The 23,462-nt window shown below is 35.5% G+C and overlaps 1 protein-coding gene across 2 annotated transcripts in view; it reads left to right on the forward strand.

Annotated features, from left to right (window-relative positions):
- RAB6A (RAB6A, member RAS oncogene family) overlaps window positions 1-23,462 on the forward strand; it is a 76,984-nt gene that overhangs the window by 32,900 nt on the left and 20,622 nt on the right. Inside the window, exons 2-6 of one of the 2 annotated variants that reach the window (XM_082411340.1) lie at window positions 17-75; window positions 11,026-11,079; window positions 12,499-12,604; window positions 14,592-14,703; window positions 20,333-20,426. In XM_082411340.1, coding sequence (XP_082267466.1) covers window positions 17-75; window positions 11,026-11,079; window positions 12,499-12,604; window positions 14,592-14,703; window positions 20,333-20,426 — 425 coding nt within the window. Of the gene's footprint in view, window positions 1-16; window positions 76-11,025; window positions 11,080-12,498; window positions 12,605-12,670; window positions 12,777-14,591; window positions 14,704-20,332; window positions 20,427-23,462 lie in introns of both variants that reach the window. The other variant, XM_082411339.1, reaches the window with a different exon arrangement.

Here is a 23,462-nt window from a genome sequence, read left to right on the forward strand (position 1 = left end):
TTTCTTTTCATTTCAGTTGGAAAGACATCACTGATTACCAGATTCATGTATGACAGTTTTGACAACACCTATCAGGTATTTTGTTTTTGCCAACCTACTAGTTGTCTCTTATGTGTTACAAGTAATACTCAAGGTCCTTTTAAAAATGCATTTATTTACATTCAGACATGGATATAAAAGCATTTTCTGTAATCTGTAAAATTCTATATAAATACGAAGTATAACTGATGATGCTCATAGTCCTCAACTTTTTCATTTGATTTCTTTAGCTTCTGTTCCAAAGTCTATTGAAAGATTATTGCTAATACCATCTGGGATAGAAGTAAGAGTGATTATAGCTATTCTCTTGGAGAGATTTCCTCCAAGTCTAGGATTCTATGACATTTTCATCTATACTTGAAGTCAAGAATAAGTGAGTACTATAATTAGAAATCATTAACAGAAGATTTGGGAAGTTCACACATATGTGGAAAATTAAATAACTCATTCCTAAATAACCAGTGGGTCAAAGACAATCACAAGGGAAATTAGAAAAATACTTCGAGATAAATAAAAAAAAAAAACCCACAGCATACCAAAACTTATGGGATACAGCTAAAACAGTGTTATAAGGAAAAGAAAAGATACATTAAATCAGTAATTTAATCTTCTATCCTAAGAAACTAGAAAAAGAAAAGTAAACCTAAAGCAAGCAGAAGTAAGAAACTACTTTAAAATGTAGGTTTTATTATTCAGGTGTGGTGAGGCTGACATATCAGGAGATGATGGCCATTGTAAAGATAGTTTACTATACTCACAGATCTCAAGAGGAAGGGACACTCCAGACCATAGGAGGGGGGCACATGGAAGAAGTACTGGTATTGGTCAGGAGGTGAAGGGGGGGGTGGGCAGGAAATATAGGCACTAGCCTTTATTGTGATTTCTGTGGGAAGGATGGGTAAGACCAGGTGAGGAAATATAGGATTGCCTACTTCAAGTAATTTCACTGGTCTCTGGGCTGTAGGGGCTGTTCCTAGTTGTCTGCTACTTGGCCCTAGTGTGATTAGGGCAGGGGAGTAATGACCCTGAGTGTGATAGAGGAGGTGGTTGGGTTATGGGTTTGGATTGGTTGGTTTTCATATGAAAGGCCCTCCACAGGCAAGTTTTACTTCTCTAGGAATTGGCAAACCCTGGGATGGCCAGTCTCTCCAGTATAAGGAAGGCCCCAGGTGTCAGGACAACAAAAATACAGAAAATAAAGACGTGCTTAATTCAGTAGCTAATAAAGATTAGAGCAGAAATATATGGAAGAGAGAACAGAAAAACAAGAAATTCAGTGAAACCAAAAGTGGTTCTTAGAGAAGATCAGCAAAATTGACAAACCTAAAGTTAGAGTAATCAAGAAAAAAGAAGGCTCAAATTATTAAAATCAGGAGTGAAGGAGAAGACCTTACAGAAATAAACAGGATTATAAGGGAATACTGTGAACAGTTATATGCCAACAAATTAGATAACCTAGATGAAATGGATAAATTCCAAGGAAGATACAAACTACCAAAACTAACTCAAGAAGAAATAGAAAATTTGAATATACCTATAATAAGTAGATAGAGTTAGCAATCAAAAGAAAATTACAAAGAAAATCGCAGGACTAGATGGCTTCACTGGTCAATTCTATGAAATATTTAAAGAACAACACTAATACTTCATAAACTTCCAAAAACAGAAGAGGAAGACATACTTCCCAACTTATCCCATGAGGTCAGTATGACTCTCATACCCAAACCAGGCAAAGGCATCAAAAATAAAACTACAGACTAATATCTTTTATGAATATAAACACAATAGTCCTCAGCAAAATACTACTGAACTGAATCTGGTAACTAATAAGAAGGGTTCTATACCATTTACCAAGTAGGATTGGTAGGTTAGTACCAAGATTGCAAGGTTGGTTTAACATACAGAAAGTGATGTAATACGCTATATGAATAGAATAAAGGACAAAATCAGGGGAATTCCCTGGCAGTCCAGTGGTTAGGGCTCCACACTCTCACTGCTGAGGGCCCGGGTTCAATCCCTGGTCAGGGAACTAATATCCTACAAGCCACGCAGTGCGGCCAAAAAGAAAAAAAAAAGCCACGCAGTGTGGACAAATTCACATGATTATTTCAATAGACACAGAAAAAGCATTTGACAAAATTCAGTAACCTTTCATGATAAAAACACTTGGCAAATTAGGAATACAAGGGAACTTTCTAAATGTGATAAGGGGCATCTCTATGAAAGACCCACAGCTAACATCAGACATAATGTTTAAAGGCTGAATGTGCTCTCTTCAAGATCAAGAAAAAGACAAGGATGTCTGCTCTCAGTTGCATATGTATCTAAGTTATATGTGTGTATGTATCTTAGTTTAAAATGCTTAATTGTGAAACGAAAATCAAAGAAAAAGCTAAAAAGAATAAATTAGTAATCTCCATACAAGGTACTTTCACTGGGGCCCTAAGCACATTATAAATCTTTTTCTGTATTAACTTTTTTGCTGCACGGCCTATGGGATCTTAGTTCCCCAACCAGGGGTCGAACCCACGCCCCCCGCCCCTGCAGTGGAAGCGCAGAGTCCTAACCACTGGACTGCCAGGAAAGTCCCTGTATCAACTTTCTGAAATATTCTTATTAAAATAAAATTTTTAAAAATCCCCTTTAATTGAAGTATTTTATATCTGTATTACTGTGTAGTTGGTATAAAAACTTGATTTCAATTATTTGTCTTAGGAGTATATCAAATGTTGATCTGACTAAAGGAATGGTTAATTTCCATAGTAATTAACTGCCTCTGTCTCAATTATTAAACCATTTTTTATTTTTCGGAAAGCTTTTAGGGTAAATATAAAATCTGAATCCTGTCCTTTTTAGTATGTATTTTCCCGTATTTGAAATATTTATTTTATTTCAGGGATATGCCTTCTGGTTTGAACACTAAGAAAACTGAAAAACTTGGGCATTTGTTTTCTAGGAAAAAGTTTGTCCAAATTTGTACAATTTGTCCAAAACCATCCAACTACTAAATGGTAGAACTAAGATGTAAACAAAGGTTTTTCTAATTGATCTTTGACAAAGGAGCAAAGGCAGTACAAAGGAGCAAAGATAGTCTCTTCAACAAATTGTGCTGGGACAGCTAGTCATCCTCATGCAAATGAATGTAGATACAGAGGTTATTCTAAAAATGGACCTAAACACAGACCTAAATGTAAAACTCTGTAATAAACTACTGGAAGGTAACATTGGAGAGAACCTAGATGATCTTGCATATGGCAGTGACTTTTTAGATACAACACCAAAGGCATGATCCATAAAAGAAGCAGTTGATAAGCTGGACTTCATTAAAATTAGAAACTTCTGCTCTGCCAAAGACAGTGTCAAGAGAATGAGAAGACAAACCATAGATCTGCAAAAGGCAAACATGACAATAGACTGTTATCCAAAATATTCAGTGGGATCTTATAATCGATAGTAGTAAAGAATTATTAATTCCTTACATTTTGATAAATTTTGACAGATATGTACACCTATGAAGCTACTACTACAATCAAGATTAAGAACATTTCCATCTCATCCCCAAAGGAATTTGTTTCTAATTAAGCCTTTTATTAAAACCCATAACGATCATGAAACAGGAATGACTAAAACATAAACATGACATTTAAGGAAAGTCACTTCTTAAAAGCCAATGAATATGTATCGTATAAATTTTATTACATTCTTTTGAATATTTCAGAAATGGTTTAGTTACATCTTAAGACACTATGAAAAGAGCAAGTTTAGAAATGAAAAAATAGTACAATTAGCAAGAGTGCTTCGGGTTTTTTTGGACCCGTTTATATCAGATATCCTCAATTTTCTAGGTCCCTGCAACTCTACAGCTTATAGCTTCACCTAGATGACCTCTTGCATACCATATTTTGATTCTGAGCAATGCTTCTCTCTCTCTTCAGCAGAGAAACTAAATACCAGTCTTAGGGACTGAAGAAAGTATTGATGTCATTGAGCCATATGTAGAAAGTACCTGAGAGTGTTAAGCTCAAATCTTTGGGAGTGGAACCAAATACCATACGCTAAAAAATTTGAACTAGAGTCAGAGTCTTAGGCTAAAGAATTATGAGCTAGAGCCTGTAGTTGGAGTTCTCTGGGTATTTCTGAAGTATTTCATTTTACCCAAGTTCTCTGTGAAATTAAGGAGATCTTTCCGGCACACCTAAAGTGCTGTTGCTACTTATGCACTAAGACTATTGCTGCTGTTCATTCAGACATTTATAAGGGCAGTGATGTTGATGGGGTGAGGTTAAATAGAATTTGAGAGAGAAGGAAAGATTTTGATTCTTTGTGAAAAAGTTGTTGCTAGTGAAGCCAAAATATCACTGTACTTTGGCATTAATAGGAGACACTGATTTACAACGTAAACTACAAGTTTTTGTAAGAATTAGGTACAGTCCGAGGTATTATCTTAGTTTAGCTCTAACAGGAAAATTTGGATAATGTAGCACCCCACATCCTTACCTAGAGAAATCAGCTTGACAGCATATCAAGTATTAACTTGATATATGAAGAATTGACCATATGTCGTTAGCTGCCAACTTAGTTATCAGGTGAAGAGTTGTTCAGTGGATTACTTGAAGATTCCCTACCCCTACCCCCACCATACACACAACGCAAAGACTTCTGAAATGAATAATTGAAGAGCTAGTCTCATAGCTAGAAATGTATTATTGAGCCATATGTAATATATATCTGAAACTTAGTGAAGTTTTATTTCACAAAAAAGATAAATTTTATGTAATTCATAATTCATGCCCTATTTATGATTCCTTTGCACTGAATTAATTTCATTTGAAAAAGACTAAACTGGTTGGCCAGAAGAGTCCTTAATTGACCATATTTTAGTCATTATTTCAAAGTAAAGCAAAAAATCTAAGTTATCTGGGAAACTTATTTCTAGTTAGAGAGTCTGGAAGCGTTTCTCTTAAGTTGCTCTAGCATTCACTACTTCTTTTTCTTTTACCAATTATAAACCCACAGATTTTTCTAACAGTTTCAACTATATCAGTTTGAACCATATTACATTGCTATTTTTATCATTCAAAAATGGTATAATATTGGCCATTTTATATAGTTCAACTTAATATAATTAAGCTCGGGAAAGATTCCCACAGTTGGAGTAGTTTAATTCTTTTATTTGAGGAAGATTATATTGCTCAGAGTAACTTTAGAGATTACTTTGAATTTAGAGAATTTCTTATTCCAAAGGCTGTTACAAATCAACAGTTAACTTCAGGACAGCATAGAGAAAACAGTGGGTTTTATTTTATTTATTTATTTATTTAATTTATTTTTAAAATTTTATTTAATTTTGGCTGCGTTGGGTCTTCGTTGCTGCGCGCAGGCTTTCTCTAGTTGTGGCGAGCTGGGGCTACTCTTTGTTGCAGTGTGCGAGCTTCTTATTGCCGTGGCTTCTGTTGTTGCGGAGCGTGGGCTCTAGGCGTGCAGGCTTCAGTAGTTGTGGCACGTGGGCTCAGTAGTTGCGGCACATGGGCGCTAGAGCATGCGGGCTTCAGTAGTTGGGGTGCGTCGGCTCTAGGGCACGCGGGCTTCAGTAGTTGTGGCACGGAGGCTCAGTAGTTGTGGCTCGCAGGTTCAGTAGTTGTGGTGCACGGGCTTAGTTGCTCCGTGGCATGTGGGATCTTCCCGGACCGGGGATCCAACCTGTGTCCCCTGCATTGGCAGGTGGATTCTTAACCACTGCACCACCAGAGAAGTCCAAACAGTGGGTTTTAGACACTCTAATGAACTTGTCCAGAAAGATGGTGGTGGTGAATAAATATATCCTTAATCTCTTTAAGTTAAAGCTCTAGATTATTCTGTACAGAATTCTAGTTTATCAGTAGAAACAAAATCCTTAACTAGATGGACTGTTTTGCTGACTCTGTGTTTGATTTGTCTTTTTATTTTTGTTTAATTTTTAATTACTTTTTTTTTTTCCTTTTCCAGAAGTATTGTCATTTTATTTGGGGTGGGAGTGAGGTTCTTTTTTTTGATTGTGGTAAGAACACTTACATGAGATTTTACCTTCTTATTAGATTTTTAAGTGTGTACAATACAGTATTGTCATCTGTATGCACAGTGCTGTGCAGCAGATCTCTAGAACTTGTTCACCTTGCATAACTAAAATTTTATGTCCATTTTAATGACTCATTTTTAAAATTCACAGACTCTACCTAGTTTCTTTCCTAATCAACAGAAATATAACATGGCACAAAGATATCTAGGGGAAAAATGTATATACATATATTTTTTCCCACATACGTACATATATGTAAACATATTTTTAAATGGGATTCCCTTCTAAACCGGATTCTGTATCAGCATCTTCTTTCTGGGGTCGTTTTCCTTTCCTCATTCTTTTTATTTATCTCTGTTACTCAATTTTAGATTCTTTTAACTTCCCCACTCTTTTCTTCCTTTGGTCATTGCCTCTTTCAACTCATTATTTCTCTATTTTCTCTTGCTAGAGAAGGCAGCAACCAGGCAACAGAGCTTTACTTGTGTTTGGACCACAGAAGGAAACTGATTATCATTGCTTCGTACAGAAGAAAACTTGTTTTCCGTACCTAATTAGTTTTGTATTGGAAAAATCATGTCCCATATGGAAAATCATAATGTTTATGGGTCTCTGGCTTCTGTGGCATCACACAGGTGACAAACCACTATTTACAGAGTCAGACAGAATAGTAGTTTACATCTGAATCGTTTATAAAATAGCTGTTGGGGTAAATAAGCACCATTCTAAGTGGAGAGCATCCAAATAAAATAGCTAAACAAATAAAAGTTACTGTTATCTTGGCTCCAATATATTTGGATAAGCCATTGTTCAACCTTGAATTGTGAGCTCCTTTTATAAGTACTCAGTTTAATTTGTTTTTTTTTTACAAAGCAGACCCCTGCCCCCTCAAAACCAATGAATTAGTTAACATTTAAGATAATATGAAGTTGTAAATTAAGATACATGGGAGAATTTTCTCTTACCTTTGGTTCCTTCTGCAGTTATTGTCTTTTGCATTTTTTTAAGGAGATGAGCAAGAGGCAGCACTAATGTCTCATCCATCTTTTATGAAAATTTGAATTAGTTCCTCATCAGTAGCATTCAAGATGCTGGAAAAGCTGATAACGATTAGTTTCCCAGCCATCTCCTTTCTGTTCTTCCTGCTGTTGGCTTAATTCTTACACATGATCGACTTCTATGCTGTAATAGCTCAGCTTGGAATAAAATTAACTAAAAAGAAGAGTAACAACAGGATGTTTTTCAGGTTAATCTTGATCTTTACGAGTTCAGTGATATAAGTGATGCACCAAAACTAGGATAGTACAGTGCAAGGAGGGGACTGTTGTACATTTTATCATAAAGTCTGACTTTGTACTAATTGTAAAAACATTTATATGTCTTGACTGTGAGATCTGAAAATGCTTGTTTCTATTTATAGCCATTAAAAATTATTTTGGGCTGTTTATAACAAACACAAAATAACATTGATAAGTGACATGAGAATATTTTTTCATGTAAAAGAAGTCTAAAGGTAGTGTGTTTCAGTGCTTGTGTGGCAGCTCCATGGTCATCCAGGACCAAGACTCCTTCTAACTTTCTTTTTAACCTGATCTAATATATGACTTCCATATTGAAATTTGCCTCATGGTTACTGAATGGTTCCTGGAGTTCCAGCCTTGGTAGCCACAGTTCAGGAAGAAAGACGGAGGAAAGGGGGGAAAAAACAAGAACATACCTCCCAACTGAGTTAACCCCATTTATTTAAAGTTCAAAGAAGCCTGGAAAATGTAATTTTTTTCGTGGGAAAAGTATGGTTTTAAGTAAATGTTTGATTGTGTTAGTAAGGAAGAAGGGGTAGATGGATATTTGTGTAGGTAGTTAACTACCTCTGCCACACTGAGTAAATGAGGTTCTACTGGTGAGATTTCTTTTTTTTTTTTTTTTAATAAATTTATTTATTTATTTATTTTTGGCTGTGTTGGGTCTTCGTTTCTGTGCGAGGGCTTTCTCTAGTTGCGGCAAGCGGGGGCCACTCTTCATCGCAGTGCGCGGGCCTCTCACTGTCGTGCCCTCTCTTGTTGTGGAGCACAGGCTCCAGACACGCAGGCTCAGTAGTTGTGGCTCACGGGCCCAGCTGCTCCACGGCATGTGGGATCTTCCCAGACCAGGGCTTGAACCCGTGTCCCCTGCATTAGCAGGCAGACTCTCAACCACTGCGCTACCAGGGAAGCCCGGTGAGATTTCTTAAATGCAGCTATGTCACTCCTGTACACTCCTGAGGTTTGTCAATTAGATGCTCTTGCATAGTAATTCAAGTTTATAAGCCCATTGTCCCACCCTATGGCAGATATAATTCTCAGATTGAATGTCATAAGGTGAAATTAGTACTTAGGTTGTGTATTAGTCACATAGTTTGGGATAAAGGAGGAAGCATCTTCTTCTGTTGTTGTTGTTTGTTTTTTGTTTTTTGTTTTAAATTTGGGACTTTTTTTTTTTTAATGGGAATTGTTTATTTATTTATTTATTTATTTATTTATGGCTGTGTTGGGTCTTCGTTTCTGTGCAAGGGCTTTCTCTAGTTGCGGCAGGTGGGGGCCACTCTTCATCGTGGTGCATGGGCCTCTCACTCTCGCGGTCTCTCTTGTTGCGGAGCACAGGATCCAGACGCGCAGGCTCAGTAATTGTGGTTCACGGCCTAGTTGCTCCGCGGCATGTGGGATCTTCCCAGACCAGGGCTCGAACCCGTGTCCCCTGCATTGGCAGGCAGATTCTCAACCACTGTGCCACCAGAGAAGCCCTTGTTGTTTGTTTTATAATACAAGTCTGTGTGAAATGGAAATCAACAAAACTACTCAAAAAAAATAAACAAGACCTAATTAAATGGAGAGACATCCCAGGTAAATAAATCAGAAAACTTAATATTGTTAAGATGTCAGTACCAACCACCCAAAGCAATCTACAGATTCAGTGCAATCCCTATCAAAATTCCTACTGCCATTTTTGTAGAAATGAAAGACCTTATCCTAATTCACCAAGGTATTAATAGCCAAGGTATTATTGAAAAAGAAAAATAAAGTTGGAGGACTCACACTTCCCAATTTCAAAATTTCCTACAAAGCTACAGTAATTAAAACAGTGTGGTAATGGCATAAGGGTAGACATACAGACCAATGGAATAGGATTGAGAACCTATAAATAAATATATATCTCTCTTGGCAATTGATTTTCAGTAGAGGCACCAGGCCCAACATACAGAATAGGGGGAAATATTTGAAAGTTACATATCTGATAAGGATTTAATATCCAGAATATATAAAGAACTCCTACAAATCAATAACAAAATGACAAACTCAATTTAAAGATGGGCAAAGGACTGAATAGACCTTTCTCCAGAGAGGATATGCAAATGACCGATAAGCACATGAAAGCATGCAAAGATGTTTAGCATCATTAGTCATTAGAAAAATGCAAATCAAAACCACAGTAACATTTCACTTCACACCCACTAGGATGGCTATTTATATAGAAAAGGGAAAATAGGAATATATCACTAGTGGGACTTTAAAATAGTGCAGCTGCTGTAGAAACTTTCCTCACAAAGTTAAGTAGAATTACCATATGGCCCAGCAATTTTACTCCTAGGTATATACCAAAAAGAATTGAAAACAGGAACTCATAGTAGCCAAAAGTGTCCATCAATAGATGAATGGATAAACAGATTGTCATATATCCATACATTGTAATTTGGTATTGCTTCATGGTTACAAAGTTTCTGTTTGGGGTGGTGAAAAAGTTGTAAATAGTGTTGACAATTGTACAGTTGTGAATGTAATTAATGCCATTAATTAATGCCATTGAATTATACACCTAAAAATAGTTAAAATGTCAAATTTTATGACAATTTAAAAATAAAACCTATCTTTATTATTTTTTAGAAAGGTTTTTTTTTTAATATTTATTTATTTGGCTGTGCCAGGTCTTAGTTGCAGCATGCGGGATCTTTGTTGCCATGTGTAGGATCTTCATTGTGGCATGCGGGGTCTTTTTAGTTGCGGCATGTGGGATCTTTAGTTGCGGCATGTAGGTTCTAGTTCCCTGACCAGGGATCAAACCCGGGCCCCCTGCATTGGGAGTGCAGAGTCTTAGCCCCTGGACCACAAGGGAAGTCCCAAAACCTATCTTTAAAAAATTACATCAGTGTCAGTGTAGGTTCATCAGTCATAACAAATGTACTACCACTCCGGTAGGGGATGTTGACAATAGGAGATGCTATGCATATGTGGAGGCAGGGGGAAAAGGGGAATCTCTGTACCTTCCTTTCAGTTTTGCTATGAACCTAAAACTACCCTTTAACCCTCTTAACCATTTTTTTTAAAAGACTTTTTTAAAGAGCAGTTGTGTATTTTATCACAATTAAAAATTTTTTACATATATGTATAAAGTGTATGTAAAAATATATAATGTATGTGAATATATATGATATATGAAATGTATAAAATATGTACATAAAGATAGATTTTTAAAGTATATATAAATATAAAGCAAATATAGAAGTATATATTAGAAAGAGTTGGAATTTTATTCCCAACTCCACAGCAGAAGCTTTGTGTCTTTAGACAAGTTATTTAACTTCTCCAAACCCCAATATTGTTATGTATAAAATGAGAAAAATAATGATGCTACTAGCTACTTTGTAGAGATGTATTAGCATTAGAGATGATCATGTAAAGGGCCTAAAAGAATCTCTGATACACAGCAAGTGCTCAATAGGTAGAAGCCATTATCACTGAAAATTTTGTTCATTTTTATTTGGCTATGATATGTTTATATGTTTATTCATTATTTCTTCCACAATCATAATTCCCACTTGAACCCTAAACTGCTGACTGCCATTAAACTATTACTATTTTTAACTTCTTTGTTTTGTTTTGTTTTGTTTTGTTTTACAGGCAACAATTGGTATTGACTTTTTATCAAAAACAATGTACTTAGAGGATCGAACAGTGAGTAATGTTTTCAGTGTGCAATTTTCTGCAACACTCCAGGATAGAAAATTATGATCAAAACTATAATCAATGATTGTCACCATAAGAAGTACTAAGCAAAGTTGCCAAAGTTAGTTTACAGGCCTTGAGAAAAACTGTTATTATAGAGTGAGTAGTACTTAGGTTAGCACTTTGAGTTTTTTATCCCCAAGTAGAATCCAAAGTGGAGAGAAAGCTGTTACTTGTAAAACCCTGATGACCCTAGGCTTGTTAAACAAAATTTTGTCTTGATTTGGAAAATTATAACAAATAGCATTGAGATAAGAATATTTTCATGAAGAAATTAGAGCTGCTAAAGACCTTTTGAATACCACTCTTGAAGCATTCAAAAAGATTTCATTTGAATATCACACAATTTGTGAACTTCAAGATTTTATTTGTCAGAATATGATATGTACCAAAGTGACTATGAATAGAAAAAAGTAATGTGTATTTACTTGTTAGATTTTTGTCTTCTATCTTTTGGAATACTCCTTTTAAGTGCAATATAAATCCTGTATTCTAGCCTGCTATCCCTTGAAGAGATTCCTGTCACCTAAACAGTGACTCTCTTAAATGCATTATTTTGGGATCTATACCCAAAAAAGTTATCTCTAATGCTATTTCTTATAAGTTTGTGAGTTTTTTTCTTTTGGATGTTCTCTTTTATGTTTTAACATATAGCATTCTATTTCTTAACATTTGAAAACAGAAACTGCTTTATGATGGTACGAGAACTTAATGCTTCTTTTCAGGCTTTTCTTCCTGGAATGTAGATGTGAAAAAGTAAGAAAGTAAAGATATTTTTATGTAAGGTTGCAAAAAGATATTTCTCCTTTTTGCTAGATTATATACAGTGTTCTAGGAAGAAATGTGTGGGAGAAACATAAGCACAGTAGTCAGAGATCCAATTTCAAAGTGTTCTGGATCCAATAGAGAAAAGAGACATTTTATTTTAGTTTCAGAGAGGCTTGCAGAAAAGCATTAATTCCTTTTCTCTGATAGCCTGAGCTGCTCACTGACATTTACCCTTGTTTTTCCCTTTTATGTTCACTATTTGAACATCAGCAGTCTACTTTTGCTCTCCGGAAGGCATAGGATTCAAAGAGAGGTTACAGGGAGGGGAAAAAAAAGGAAGCTGTACTTCTGATTCTGTGAAATCTTTCATATTGCCATTTTTTTTGAGTTATGTACCTTCAGAGCAAGCCAAATTTAAATATTATTCCCTTTTGAAAAAGGAAAGGAGTTTTGTATTATTTTCATTCCTCACATCCCTGTAACCTTTTGCATGAGTTTCCTTTTTACCTCCTTGCCACGCTCCTCCCTTTAAAAACATTATTTCTTTTCAGTATGAGTTTGGTTTTTTTTTTTTTTTATTTATTTTTTCCCATCCCACAGATCAGGCTGCAGCTATGGGATACTGCGGGTCAGGAACGTTTCCGTAGCCTCATTCCCAGTTACATCCGTGATTCTGCTGCAGCCGTAGTAGTTTACGATATCACAAGTAGGTATTTTGCAACGGGTTGACCTTTCTTATTTTTCTTGCTTGTTTGACTGATTTTATTGTTAGGTACGATTGCAATTATGGGACACAGCAGGTCAAGAGCGGTTCAGGAGCTTGATTCCTAGCTACATTCGTGACTCCACTGTGGCAGTTGTTGTTTATGATATCACAAGTGAGTGGGGGGGAATTATGCATTTCTAATCTTTCAACCTTTAGCTTAGTTGCATGCATGTTCTTGTCTTGTGCTTGTTTTCTATACTGGCATGTAAAAATGAGTTTTATCATAGCAAACCTTATCACAGGCCAGCTAGGTCAGAGTATTTGCTTTGGTGTTTGTACCAATATGCTTTATTTCTACTGTGCCAGGTTTTTTTGCCCTGTAAATTTTCCTTTAGATCTAATTATGAATCGTCTCCAAGGCTTTCTTAGTATCCTGTTATCCCTACACCATAATTATGGTTGGAAGAATGTCTCCTTTTTTATTTAACTTGATCTCAGATTTCTCTAAGATAAAATAATCTGCATTTAAGTCTCTTGCCAAGTTCTCCAGATCCTTCAAGGCTTCTGTTGAGACTGTTAAAAGCTTCCGCTAGCCAACTTTTCTCTGCTTTCCCCTTCCAGCCATCCTCTCTCTATAGAGGAAGGCAGAGAAAACATAATGTGCAGTTTTCTATTAATCATTTTCATTTGAATGAAATCTGGATTCTCTGACTTATTTACTTGGTTGCTAACGAATTATACTTTCATTTCTCTCCAAGAAAAAAATTTAAATGGGAGACAAAAAAGTAATGGTCTTCCTTTTTCTTTTCCTTCAAGACTGACTAATAATGCCTTTGGTTTTTTAAGTGACTGTAAATTTTGAATGGAGCATTGGTGACTGACAGGGAAATGCTATCTGATTAAAATTGTCTTTGTGAATCAGTTTATGATATATTAGGCAATATTAAGCATCATTCCATATAGTGCTCCATAATTTATAGGAAGACCAGGATAGTACCACATCTTAGACTTCTTTAAAAACATCTTATATAAACAATCTACTGATTTGAGCTAGTAATATTATTAGTGTACATTTTTGCATATTTGCTCAACCAGAAATCATATCTACTTAACAATAATTGCAATGGCAGAATTATAAGAGGTTTGCATTCAGAGACTTTTTTTTTGGTTAGGTGCCAAATGCAGTCTTTCTTTTCTTGAAGCTTTTCTTTGGGTTGCTACTTGTTTTAAAAATGTATGTTCATTATTGTGCATTCACAAGTTTTGCAGCTTTAAAATGTTTGTGCTTACTTTAACCAAATCAAGTAAAACCTGGTGTATTTTTCTTTGAAATTTGTGCACATGCCATTAAAATATTAGCAAGTTGTTTTCTTTAGCTTCTGTAAGATGTATTGAAGTACTCTACTTAGAATCCAGGGCTAGAAAAGATGGATTTTGTTATAAGTGATTCTGGTACATTAAACTAATAAACTTCAAGTTAAAGTGATCACAAACTGAATAAGCGATGCAAACAGAGTGGTGTTGAAAGCTATTTAAAGGCTTTACAAATTTTGTGGATGTGTTGGGACTTACTGGCTGACATACTTTTGGAGATGCTTTCTTTGTCATGTTTGGTATGTTTAAGTAATCAAAAAAGCATTGTGGCAACATGACACCATATTATCTGCCATAGCTGTCCTTACATTTAAAAAAAATTTTTTTCAATTACATATAGTACATTATACTCACTTGGTCATGTCCAAAAATTTTAAACTATTATAAAAGGTACCTTAAGGACTTTACTATTGTGATTTGTTTAGATCATTGATATTTATACTCAGATAAAATGGAGTTATGTTGCAGGCACATTAAAAGTGGGTCCTAATGTGCCAACCCCTTTCCAACTTCCAGTACTTTGTTTTTTTCCTTTTTTTTCTTTGTTTGGTCCTTCACTTGGGGAGGCACTTGCAATAACACTAATCTCTCTGTCCACCCTCCTATGTACCAGATGTTAACTCATTCCAGCAAACTACAAAGTGGATTGATGATGTCAGAACAGAAAGAGGAAGTGATGTTATCATCATGCTAGTAGGAAATAAAACAGATCTTGCTGACAAGAGGTATGGAATGATTTCATATTTGTATGGAATGTTTGATTTCTTTGCTAAGCAGCCTGTTATTTTTGTTAGTGAAAAATTGCTTTAAAAGGAGACATGTTTAATCCTTAATTTTATACCCCTGCCCCTTTTCTTTAGTGTGGGGACCTGAAATAGAAAGGTAAACATTAAACTCAGTCCTGGGAACTCCCTGGCGGTCCAGTGGTTAGGACTCTGTGCTTTCACTGCCGAGGACCCAGGTTCAATCCCTGGTCGGGGAACTAAGATCCTGCAAGCTGAGCAGCATGGCCCACCCGCCCTCCCCACACACACACACAATAAAACACACAGTAGGGCTTCCCTGGTGGCGCAGTGGTTAAGAATCTGCCTGCCAATGCAGGGGACACAGGTTCGAGCCCTGGTCTGGGAAGATGCCACATGCCACAGAGCAACTAAGCCCGTGCACCACAACTACTGAGCCTCCACTCTAGAGCCTCGCGTGCCACAACTGCTGAAGCCCGCATGCCTAGAGCCCGTGCTCCGCAACAAGAGAAGCCACCGCAGTGAGAAGCCCGCGTGCCGCAACCAAGAGTAAACCCTCGCTCACTGCAACTAGAGAAAGCCCGCGTGCAGCAAGACCCAACGCAACCAAAAATAAATAGATAAAATAAGTAAATTTATTTTAAAAAAAAAAAACCACAGTAAACTCAGTCCTTAAAGGAAACTAAATTTTTTAGTTTTGTGTAAGCTCGTGTGTAAATAACTCTTGTGCAAGATTGTTTACACATGAAGCTGATAACTATTTTGCATTTTTTAGGGCTCATAAATATGAGCAGTGTTCTGTTAAAGAACAAAATGTTTTACAAATCCTATCGTTAAAAAAGTATTCGTAATGATTAAATGCACACTCTTTTGGTAGTCTTCTTATAAATATTCATTATAATTCAGTGGTGTAGTTTTTTCTTTTCTTTTTTTTAATTGTATGGTTGAGCCAGACTGTGAGGTTGAACTGAATAGCTTGATTGTGATACCTTAGTCAAATGAGCAAAGACATATTCAAGTCACACGATGCAAAATGTATTAACATTCACTGTAGAACCCGTGGCTTGAATATCTGCCTTTAGCATTCCTAAGTGATCTACTGGATATTCTTTCTGCTTTAAATAGTCTTGACCATTTATTTAATATTCGAAGCTTTTACTATTTATTATTTGTTTATTCATTAGTTGGATACTGAAATTCCAGTGATGAACTTTTGCTATTAATTAAAATGTTGCAAAGAAACCCAGTATGTTCAAAGACTTATGAAATGTTAAGCCCATTTCTGCCATGGTACCTCATTTGGAATTGGCAAGAAAGTCTTTCCTAATTTAAAAGTAAATTCAGTGTATGATTTCAACTTTTCTTTATGAAAATCATTTTTTGGACATCAGTTGCTATCATAAATTTTCACTATTTTATTTATCTTCAGTATGAGAATTTGAAGATCATATAGGTATATATTCTTCTAGTGGAGAGTCGCTAGATATCTTCACTGTTAAATAGAAAAATTGTATATCTGAATTGTTTCCCTTTATAGCCAGAGTTATCTAAAAGGATGCTTACAGCATCTGTTCTTTTATTGCATAATATTTGAGTATACAAATGCTAGAAACATCTAAATTATGTTTACAATAATTTTTCTTTAAGGTAATATTTGTCCATTGCTTTAGAATTACCATAGTTCTCAGTAATTTTTGCCAGACTGTCACCCCTCAGTTATCCACATTTAAAAGAATTAAGAGTCTTTAAAAAAAATTTTTTTTTTTAATTTTAAAAAATAAAAGAATTAGAGTTTTGTTCATTCCACTAAAATAATTGGGGGGGGGGGTTCATCTATTTTTATTATTTAAATTTTAATGTAATAGTTGCAGGATTTTTTTTTTTAATTGAAGTGTAGTTGATTTGCAGTGTTTCAGGTATATAGCAAAGTGATTCAGTTATACGTATATATATGTATTTATCCTTTTTCAGATTCTTTTCCATTATAGGCTATTACAAGACATTGAATATAGTTCCCTGTGCTACACAGTAGGTCCTTGGTGTTTTTCTATTTTACACACAGTAGTGTGTATCTATTAATCCCGAATTCCCAATAAAATAATTTTTAAATGAGTAAAAGTTTTAAATTTTTTTAAAAAGCATTAAAAGAAAATCTTTTGGGAGTGAGTGACCTTTTATAAACATGACGTGGAATCCTGAAGCCATAAAGGGGAAGATTGATAAGTTTGAATACATAAATATAAAGATCGTATTCACCTATTAGGTTAGCCATTATTAGGAGGATTAATAATGCACAGTATCGTCAAGAGTCTGAATAAACAAACACTGAAAATGTAACTAATATAATCTTTAGAGGAAACGGTTTAACATATCAGTATTTAAAATACTCACTGACTCAAATCCGCCTCCAGTAACTTATTCCACAGATATACCACAGAAATGTGAAAAGATGAACATTCAAGAAGTATTATTACATTATTTACAATATTAAATAATTAAAATCAGTCTAAATGACTGCTAGCTGTAGTAGCATTTTATAAATGAAATTCTTCTAGCCACTAAAAAAATGAGAAGAATTTATTGCTGTCTAATACATGAAGCTTAAAAAAAAAAAACTTGATCAGTGTGTATACATGAATCCTTTTTGTTTAAAAAATATATATATACACACACACCATCCTATATATATATATATAGAGAGAGAGAGAGAGAGAGAGAGAGAGAGACATCTTTCCTTTGGCCTAGAACAAATCTGCATAAGCATACATGAACTTAACTGTAGTTATCTTTGGGAAGAGAGTGGGATTATAGAGGAGTTTATTGTAATGATTGGTCTTTTAAAAATTACTTTTGTAATCAGAAAAAAAAAAGTTTTAATAAAAACAATTCAAAGTTAAATGACTTTACCACTTTCTCTGACAAGTAAATATTTTTTTCGGGACTTCCGTGGTGGCGCAGTGGTTAAGAATCGGCCTGCCAATGCAGGAGACACGCGTTCAATCCCTGGTCCAGGAAGATCCCACATGCCACAGAGCAACTACGCCCGTGTGCCACAACTACTGAGCCTGCGCTCTAGACCCTGCGAGCCACAACTACTGATCCCGCGTGCCACAACTACTGAAGCCCGAGCTCCTAGAGCCTGTGCTCTGCAACAAGAGAAGCCACTGCAATGAGAAGCCCGCACACCGTGACGAGGAGTAGCCCCTGCGTACCACAGCGAAGAGTAGCCCCTGCTTGCTGCAACTAGAGAAAGCCCACGTGCAGCAACGAAGACCCAGTGCAACCAAAAATAAATAAAATTGATTCTTTAAATAAACGAATAGTTTTTTCATGAAAACTTGGAGGAAAGACCAGAATATATGTTTCCGTGTCTCAGCACCTAGATTCTCAGTATTCTTTATGTCCCCTGTGGCCCAGTGAGTCCCAGGTGTTTCAAACCTGAGAATCACTTAGTAAACATGGCTTATTAGATCTCTTTTAAGATTCTGGCTATAAAGGATCATGATCAACCTTAAAATTTTTAATGTTTTTGATCCTCCTTCCAGATTCAGTTATTTTAACTAATCTTTCTAGGTGCTTCTGACAAACTCAAACCACAAACTCAAACCACAGTTGTGAACATTGCTATGGCTAACTTTCAACCATTTTAAGGGGGTGACTTATAGTCTAAAACTAGTTAGGATCTCTGCCTGGAATTCTTCACATGTAGGATTTACAGACTAATAATCATTCATTCAGGAGGTATTTGTTGAGTATCACTTATGTTTCAGAGAATGCCACTCTAGGATAGAGTAGTGAACAAAAAAGACAAGTCTTCAAGGAACTTTTATTCCAAGAATAAACCAGACAGTAAATAAGTCAAAAAATACATAGTATTGGGGCTTCCCTGGTGGCGCAGTGGTTAAGAGTCTGCCTGCCAATGCAGGGGACACGGGATCGAGCCCTGGCCTGGGAAGATCCCACGTGCCGTGGAGCAACTAAGCCTGTGCACCACAACTACTGAGCCCACGTGCCACAACTACTGAAACTGGCATGCCTAGAGCCCATGCTCCGCAACAAGAGAAGCCACGACAATGAGAAACCTGCACACCGCAACAAATAGTAGCCCCCGCTCACCGCAACTAGAGAAAGCCCGTGCACAGCAACGAAGACCCAACACAGCCAAAAATAAATAAATAAATAAATAAATAAATTTCAAAAAAAAAAAGAATAATTTTGTTTTTAGAAAGTGGAGAAATTCAAGAATAACATCTTGTAAACAAGAAGACAGTGGACTCTAGTACATAGGTATGAGTTTGGGGAATAAGGACAGTTCCTCCATAGTAGTAGGATTAGACGTAGAATATAAAAGGCACACAAATAGGTAGATTGGAGGATAGATATGGTGGGAGCTTGTAGAAATTCTCTTGCATTGCTTTGGTGGTCTGTGTTGTAGGAAGCAGGATTTATCAGCTGATGGTTTAGATCCATTTAATTAGAATAGTTGCATATTTATTAAACACCTGTGTGATTGCTAGGTGCTAGGAACACCAAGATAAACGGGATAGCCCTGCACCTGAAGAGCTCACAGCTTGAGAGACACTGCTAATTATAATGTACTACAAAATTCCCTGTAAAAGAAGTACTAATTTGACTCACTTGTTCCACTTGTAGAAATCGACAAAATCCAACCTAAAGAAATGATCCAAAGTCACAAAGCACAAAGATGTTCATAGCAACATTTTTCACAGTAGTGTATTGGGTTGGCCAAAAGTTCATTCGGGTTTTTCCATAACATCTTATGGAAAACCCAAATGAACTTTTTGGCCAACCCAATAAAATTTGAAAACAACATACATTTCTAACAGTTTGAGACTGGTTACATAAATTATGGTAATGAATTGACAAATTGTCTAGCCATAAAAAGTTATTTCACATAAAAGTTTTTAATCACAAAGCTAAATGCTGAAGCTAAGAGAAAATAGCATGCTATTAAGATTTTTAAAATTAAAAAAATACAAGATGAGCTCAGCAGGTAAAAGCAAATCATTAAAAAATGCCTTTGTAAAAACATTTGGTTAGATATAACATACACACAGAAGTGCACAGATTTTTTTTTATTGAAGTATAGTTGATTTACAATGTGTTAATTTCTTCTGTACAGCAAAGTGATTCAGTTATACATATATATACATTCTTTTATATATTCTTTTCCATTATGGTCTATCACAGAATATTAAATATAGTTCCCTATGCCATACAGTCGGACCTTGTTGTTTAATCCATTCTCTATATACTAGTTTGCATCTGCTAACAAACTCCCACTTCATCCCTCCCTCCCCCCAGCAACCACAAGTTTGTTCTCTATGTCTGTGAGTCTGTTTCTGTTTCATAAAAGTTCATTTGTGTCATATTTTAATTCCACATATAAGTGATGTTGTATGGTGTTTGTCTTTCTCTTTCTAACCTAAGTGTACAAATTTCAAGTATATTGCAGCTTGATAAATTTTCAAACTAGTCTTGCCTGTATAACCACCATATCAAGAAAAGTTTTTTTCAGAACCTTGTTTATAATCTTTATATCATTATCTTTCAAAAAGATGAGTTTGTGTATCTTTTTTGTTTTCTACAGGCAAGTGTCAATTGAGGAAGGAGAGAGGAAAGCCAAAGAGCTGAATGTTATGTTTATTGAAACTAGTGCAAAAGCAGGATATAATGTAAAGCAGGTAAGTGTTTTTTCAGTATGGGTGAGTTGAAGTTATCAAATTGAAAAAACATATTATAAAATAATTGTGTGAGTTTTCTATTCTCTAGTGTAAGATTTTCTTCCACTTGGCAATAGCAGGCCTCATGAATTAGCGACATATCACAATGAACAGTGAAAAATCTAAATGTGGCATAGTTTGGGAAAAAGAGAAAAGACGTGCCAAACTTTTCAGATTGTTCGTAGGACACGTATTTCATTTTCATTACAAGATTATGATTATAAGATGATTGCTAGGTTGTAAACTCAACCACACACTCACTACATCCCAACTGCATTGTTTCAAGGTAAATTTTCCTTATTTTAGTATTTGATAGTAAGATTATGATAAAGCAGGTATTTGCTTTCAGGCATGGTGTTTTGCTTGTTGTTGTAAAAATACATTCTGGTTACTTTGTCCTTAATAAACTGCTGGTGTTTTAACAGAGTTTATAACAGGAGTGTTTTGGGGATAGGAAAATATGGGGCGATCTCACATTGTCAAACTGTTTTCTAAAAGATGGGGTAACCAAAAACTTACCTGCTTAATTCTTCAGGGCTACATGTCGTATAGAGTAGTGGTCCCAGATTTATAGGATTTACCTCCCAATAAATTATTTTTTAAATTCTACATTATCAGTAGAGGGGTAAAGTAAAATCCTTGAAACTGAATAAGTAGAGCTTTATGAAAAATTCTCTATATTGTTTTCATTTTTGGTTATCCCATCTCTCTTTGCCTTGAAACATATGTAAGTAATACTGAATTGTCACTAATTCCCTCCTCCTAGTATACTGTTTCATGGCTCCATATCTTTGTTCATGCTTTGTTCTCTTTGCCTAGAATACTCATGTTCTTCTTTCCTGACTGATAACTAGTCATCCTTTTAAGTTTCAGTTTAGATGTCAGCTCTTCAGAGACATTTTCTCTGACGTTTGCCACCATACCTCCAGGTATTATCATCTAGGTATTATCATTTAGTGATACATGACTCTCTTCTGTGTTTCCATAGATCCTTGACTCCTGTGAAACCACTGTCATAGAACTTACCACGTTTATATTGAAAATAGCTCTCCCATCAAAATTATATATTCTCAGACCTGCCCATGTATTTGGAATTTATTAAAGAGTTTGAGTAGGGTGGGATGAATTGGAAGATTGGGACTGACATATATACACTACTATGTATAATATAGATAACTAATGAGAACCTACTATATAACACAGGGAACTCTACTCAATGCTCTGTTGTGACCTAAATGGGGAGGAAATCTAAAAAAGAGTAGATATTTGTATATGTATGACTGATTCACTTTGCTGTACAGCAAGAAACTAACACAACATTGTAAAGCAACTATACTCCAGTAAAAATTAATTTTAAAAGAAGGGTTTGAAAAATAGAAGTTGCTGTAATATTATCGTATGTCACTGTTCTAAGACAAAGCAATGGTAGCTTCATCTAGCTTTCTCTATTATAGACATTTTGATAAGGATATGAAATAGTTGCTTATATATTAGAATATGGCCTTCTCCAGGACATCTTTCAGTCTGGGTTAATGTCTAAAGAAAGGGTTGCTCTGGCCCCCTAGTCCTGACCCTAAGTAATCTCGTAGGTTTAGAAGCTCTGAAATCATCAGCATATAGTAGGCACCAGTATCTCATGATATTTAATTGCTTCCAAGTTTAGATAACTCCTAGGATGTTAAGAATATGGGGTATGTCATTCATTTGTTATTTTATAAGCACATAATTTTTAAAGCTTTATTGAGGTATAATTTACGTACCACAAAATTCACTTGTTTTAAGTGTATGATTCAGTTATTTTTAGTGAATTTACATCATTGTGCAGCCATCATCATAATTCGATTTTAGAACATTTTCATCACTAGGCATGTAATTTTTCCTAATAGCCTGACCCATACAGACAGATATTGCTAGCCATTGGTAATGAAGAGAGACTTCTTTTACAAAACAGTCTTATCCTGAATTCAAAATCCATTTGCTACTTTATTATTTCTCCTTATTTAGATGATATGTCTGAACATGTCCGGCTCTAGGCACGCAGGCTTCAGTAGTTGTGGCATGCGGGCTCTAGAGCACATGCTCAGTAGTTGTGGCACACAGGCTTAGTTGCTCTGCAGCATGTGGGATCTTCCTGGACCAGGGCTCGAACCTGTGTCCCCTGCATTGGTAGGCAGATTCTTAACCACTGCGCCACCAGGGAAGTCCCGTAGCTTCCTTCTTAACTCACAAAAACCATTACTTTTCATTTTATAGAGAGTACCACAGAGTACCACAGTATATTAGAATTTTATTTCAATATTTAGAGACCTGTGCTTTGTCAACTCATGTAATTTAGTTAAGGAAGAAAGAAATCCTGGGACCCCCACGTTCCCATGAGATAATGAAACCAAAAGAGAATTAAAATCTGACGTTAATAAGCACATTTAAGTAACAGGTCAAAAAATCTTCCCCTTTTAACTGTCAATAGTTCATCATATAGAATACATTTCTGTCATGTGTGAAAATTACTGACTGATTTTAAGTATTAGCTAAGAAATAAATCATATTTTTTTATAGATTGTCTATTCCTTGAATCAGTTTTTATAAAGGAGTTTAAGAACTAATTAACTAGAGTATCATTAAAAAAACTTAATTATTTAAATGACCAGAAATGGAAGAAGTGTCTGTCTTTTTTCTTTTAGTTGCACTACAAATCACCCCAGTGTTAAAAAAAAAAAGCCTTTGATACCACTTGATATATTAGCTGTATAGAAAAATTCAAATTTTCCTAAGTAAAATCTAAATCAAATCTGCCAAATAACCATTGCCCAATTCTTGACTCTGGACAATTCACCTTGTGTGGTTGGAGTTCAGTGCTTATTTTGCAAATCTAATGTTTACCATGCCATTGGAAACTTTGGCAGTAGGGAAAAGAATTGTGACAAGTTTTCTTCAAGACAGATGTTTTTGAAACCCATACAGTTTACCATTGAGGCTAAATGTATTTTTCCTCCACCT

The sequence above is a fragment of the Balaenoptera physalus genome (assembly GCF_965194825.1).
Source record: "Balaenoptera physalus genome assembly, chromosome: 10".
Classification (NCBI taxonomy): domain Eukaryota; kingdom Metazoa; phylum Chordata; class Mammalia; order Artiodactyla; family Balaenopteridae; genus Balaenoptera; species Balaenoptera physalus.